Source organism: Loxodonta africana, chromosome 12 (genome assembly GCF_030014295.1).
Source record: "Loxodonta africana isolate mLoxAfr1 chromosome 12, mLoxAfr1.hap2, whole genome shotgun sequence".
NCBI lineage: Eukaryota > Metazoa > Chordata > Mammalia > Proboscidea > Elephantidae > Loxodonta > Loxodonta africana.
Window position 1 is genome coordinate 81,798,254 of NC_087353.1, and position 5,273 is coordinate 81,803,526.

At 39.2% G+C, this 5,273-nt stretch overlaps 1 protein-coding gene across 1 annotated transcript; it reads right to left on the reverse strand.

The window, feature by feature from the left end:
- Positions 1-2,792: 2,792 nt before the first annotated feature.
- On the reverse strand, positions 2,793-4,976 carry LOC100677677 (protein SDA1 homolog). Its single transcript, XM_010598559.3, is given in 2 exon segments — positions 2,793-4,929; positions 4,932-4,976. Coding segments are annotated over 2 exon segments (2,067 nt in total). The 3' UTR covers positions 2,793-2,907.
- Positions 4,977-5,273: the final 297 nt, after the last annotated feature.

Here is a 5,273-nt window from a genome sequence, read left to right on the forward strand (position 1 = left end):
AGAGGGAAAGGAAAGTAGATTTTGTGATCATCCGTGTGCCCAGCATCATGACAGATATCTCTTAGAAGATCCTAACAACATCCTTGAGAGACAGATTGTTATTCCTATTTTACAGGTGAGGGAGCTAGAGCTCAGAGAGGTTAAGTCAAGTCCTAGGTCACACAGCTAGTAAGAGGAAAAATTACCATTTTCCCAGGTCTGTTTGATTCCAAAACCTGTGCTAACTTCACTGCGTACTTTGCTTCCCCGAAGTCAGTAACTCCCCTTTCTCTCTCCACTGCTTTGTGCGTTAATACCCAGCTGTCATCTTCCAAAGCTGCGGTTTTGGCATCAGGGATGCTGGGTGCATCCTTCAGCAACAGTGTGCCTTTATTCCTAATCCCTTTTGCATTGTCACTCATTTGTGAAGCTCTTTTTCCTTAGCCTGTGTAAAAAATTGAGGACAACACCTCATAAGGATAGTTTGGCATCTGACTTGGGCTGATGAAGGAGGGAGTATAGCATGGTCGTTAAGCCCATGAGCTCTGTGTGGGACTACCTGGGTTCACATCATTGCCTTGTATCTTCCTTGATGTGTGTCTTTTGGCAGATTACATAATCTTCCTGAACCCCAGTCTTCTCACCTGTAAGTAGGAATGGAAATGATAATACCTAACCGTTGGAGTATTTGTATGCACTAAGGGAAATAAATATTAGAAGAAAAACGTTCGAAAGTATTTTTTTTAACCTTTGGTAGGGGTGACTTTCTAGCCAAACAAGACTGTGAACCTAGAGCCCACAAAGGAAATACAGACATCTATAAACATCTGTAAACACATGGCTTGTTCTTATTGTTGTTAGTTGCTGTCAAGTTGATCTCAACTCATGGCAACACCATGTGTGCAGAATAGAGCTGCTCCATAGGGTTTTTAAGGTTATGATATTTCAAAAGCAGATTGTCAGGCCTGTCTTTCAAGGTGCCCCTGGGTAGGTTTGAACCACCAATCTTTTCACTGGTAGTTAAACACTTAACCATTTGTCCCACCCTGAAATTCCTAAGCATGGGGCAGAGGCACAAAACAAAGTCAAAAGCCAAACTGAGTTTTTTCTTCTTCTTTTTTTGCAACACTTATGACAAAGTATTAATGTTCATAATTTGAAAAGACCACTCAGAAACTGAGAAGAAACAGATAGATTAACCAATAGAAAAATGGGCAAAGGCTATGAGTAGGTTCCTCACAGAACAGGATGTCCAAATGACCAGTAAATTAAAAAAACCAAACCTGTTGCTGTCTAGTTGATTTTGACTCATAGCAACCCTATAGAACAGAGTAGGACTGCCCCATAGAGTTTCCAAGTTGCACCTGGTGGATTCGAACTGCCGACCTTTTGGTTATCAGCCGTAACTCTTAACCACTATGCCAACAGGGTTTCGAAAAACATGCTCAGGGAAACGCAAATTAAAGCAAAAAATAGTTTTGTTTTTACCTGTTAGAAACCCAAACCAAAACCCAAACCCTCTGTCATCAAGTCGATTTTGACTCATAGCAATCCTGTAGGACAGAGTACAACTGCCCCAGAGGGTTTCCAAGGCTGTAAACCTTTATGGAAGCAGACTGCCACATCTTTCTCCCACGGAATAACTGTTAGGTTCGAACAGCCAACATTTTGCACTTAACCACTGCACCACCATGGCTCCTTTACCTATTAGAATGGGAGGAAAAAAAAACTAAAAAGAGAAAGTACCTCAAGCTGACAAAAGCATGAGGAAAGAAATACTTTCATATATTGCTGGTGGGTATATGAAATGTGACAACAAGCAATGTTGGAAATATCTGTTAAAAATGAACTATACACACTTTTTACCTAGGAATCTTACATTTAAGAATAATCATATGTAAATAAAAGCACCTCTGTATTAGGATATATATTCAAGTATGTTTATTACAACCTTATTTCTTTGGAGGAAAAAAGTGGAAACCAGTCTGAATGTTCTTCAACATAAGACTGGTTGAATAAATTGTTCTATACCCACTATGGAATATATTGGAGTCATTAAAAAAAAATAAGTGCCACAAACAGTAATACATCCGTACAATGAAATACTACTCAGCAATAGAAAGGAGTGAATTATTGACACACATGACAACTCGAATGAATCTCAAAGACGTTACCCTGAGTGAAAGAAACCAATCTCAAAAGGTTACATACTGTAAGATTCTATTTATATGACCTTCTCAAAAAAAACGATAGAACAGAATAGTGGTTGCCAAGTGGGAGCAGGGTATGACTGCAAAGCAGCATGAAGGAATTTTTGGGGGTGACAGGGAAGTTCTATATCTTGACTGTGGTCATGGCTACATGAATGTCTACATGTGCTAAAAATCATAGAACTGTATACCTGCAAAAAGGTCAATCATACTGTATAATCATTTATCTTAAAAAAATCTTTAATAGCAAAAAATAATAAGTTATATCTATGTATATTGACCTGGAAGTGTCTCCATGATGCATTTCATAAGAAGAAAAAGTTGTAAGACAAGGTGTATGATATGATTCTAATTTTGTAAAAACAAATAATTAAACCCTTCTTAATATATGATTATATATATATTTGTGTCTATTTCTACGAATATGAGAAACATGTGGAAGGACATACACCAGACTATTGATGTTGGTCAACTTGGGAAGGCAGGAATGGAAGGGGCATTGGGGGCATTTCCTTAAACATTTTTGTTATATCGAATTATATTTGTATTACTTCATTGATGTTACTTTTTTTTTTTTAGCTGCTACCAAGTTTACTGTGGTTTTCGAAATATAGTGCTTCTGGACTTCTTAATATAAACAAAGATTCCTGATTTACAAATTTTTAGAGTAATGACACATAGTTAGCATTCTCCTTGAAATGGAAAACTTGCTTGGAAGTCAATTCATTCTTTTTCTCTTTTTCAAAAGGGCATCTCGTACAGCCAGCTGCATTTCTCTAAAGGAGCGTTTATTTTTTGACCGGACATTCTGACTATACCGCATCATCATAAAGTTCTTCTGTTTTTTCTTCTCCTTATTTGAGAAACTTGAAAATGGATTCATTTTGGTTTTCATCCTCATAAATTCTTTTCGGTCTGTCTTTCCAGCCATTGCAGTTGCTAGCCTTGTCTCCTTGTCGGACTTTGGCTTTTTATGGTGTTCAATGTCTCGGAGTGAAAGTAACTTGCCTCTGGGCTCCTCATCACTGTTTATTTCAATATATTTCCTCTTTTCTGCTTTCCCAGGGGCAACACTGAGTTCTTTCCTCAGTTGGGCCATGCGGATTTTCTGGAAATCTTCCTGAGTTAAAACCCGACTCGTGCTGATGGCTGCAGCTTTGGCTTTCCGCTCCTCCATGGGTGTGCTGTTTAGCTTCTTGAAAATTTCTTGATGCTCTTCATCCGAAGAGTGGGGCAAGTCAACCCATTCACCATCAGCATCCCCCTCCTCACTGAGACTGGCACTTTCCTAACCATCTTCATCATTTTCAGCATTCTCCTCCTCTTTCTCAGCTTCTAGAATTTCTGCTCCTGGGATATAATCTTTAGCATCTAATTCTCCATATTCTTGTACTCTTGTTTCTATTGAGGCTTCTGTAGGCTTACACCGGAATTTCTTGTGCAACATCTGAGGATTCAGTGTTCGGAAGAGCTGAATCAAAGTTCTGGCAGACATCATCACATTTTTATCTTTGTGTGTTTTATACTGGGCCAGGTCTTGGAGAAGTTCTTCAGTCATGGCCAGAGGACATGGAGCGGTGATCTCTTTTATAGCATTGATAGCTACTGTCATAACTTCACCAGAGTTCTTGTCAGTAACAAAATTATTGGCCACAGTCATGAGCAATGACCGAATGATCTCTGGGGGTACCTGATGATGAGATGCTTGTGCAGCAAACAGAAGAATCTTTGTTACTTCTCTTTGGTAGGGCTGCAGAAACCTTTGAATGAAGGGATGGAAGTTAAAGAGGAAAAGCTCGTGAATTCCCACCAATCTAGAGATAAAGTTCATGAGCATCATCTTCACTTCAAATCTCTCCTTAGAGCTCTCTAGTTGCTTTGGTAGTTTCTCTGCAAAATCTTGGGGATCATGAATCAAGTGAATAGCTGAAAAGTTAAGCACCTCTGTTTTTTTCTTCTTCTTTTGTTTCTTGAGCACTTTCATAGCCTTTTCTGATTTTTTCTTGTGTTTGGAGCTTTTCTTCCCTGTGGCATATTGCACAAGAAGGTCTCTTGCTGTTGGTCCTTCATCCTCGGATTCTAAGTCACCGTCCTGTTTCTCCTCTTCACCTTTCCCTAGGAAGAATGCTAAAGCCGCCACTAATACCTTGGTGACCTTAGAGAAGCATGCAGTTGTGACAACATTGACAGTTTTGGCATCGTTCCAGATGTTTCTTCTGTAGAGTTCAATCATCTCATCCAAAGACATCTTGGCTCCAGTTGCATTGATGTCTCTTAACATGGTGTACATGAACTTTTGCAATGCTATATTCACTTTATTGTTCTTGTGTTTTGCATTTATGTTCTTGATATCAGTTACAATATGAGTGTATAAAGTCTTTCGCAGAAGCTTATCATGGCAACGTAGAAGCTCAAAGAAGAGCTCCAGCAAACTTGATGGACTGATGAGATTCTTATTTCTCTGCAAGATCAAAGTTTTGCAAAATGTCATTCGAAGATCAGGATCCAAGACAGTGTGATTATAGGAGAGCAGATCTTTCAGTTCCTGAGGAAAGTTACTTAGATATTCTGGGTAGCAGTGACCAATCTGTGCCATAAACATCACCAGCTTTGCCAGTTCTTTGCTGGGTTTATTTGGTTGTAATTTGAAAATATCCACATTGGATTTGTAGGAATTATACTGCTGTAGAAACTCTTCGATGAGTTTCTATGCCGGCGGGTCCCGCTTGATCAGATTCTGTTTAACTGCGGGAGGTTGCTGGGCAGCTTGTTGTTTCTGCTGAACATGTTGGCTCAGAAAACCCACACCTGATGTTACATTTTTAATTAAAATAAGAAAACAAAAGGAAAAAAGGGGAAAATTTTAAAATAGAATAAAACCAGAAAGAAAGCTGCACTCCTAAGGCTAGCAGGAAAGAAGAAAAGAAGCATCAAACAGGCAACTGGCTGGCAGAAAAGTGAACTTTGGAGCCCAGTGGTCAGAAAGCTTGTGTGGAACCAATCAAATTCCTAACTCAGCAAAATGAGATTTGCTGGAACAGAAACAGTGTTCTGGACCTGGGGCTGAGAACAAACAGTCTTTCA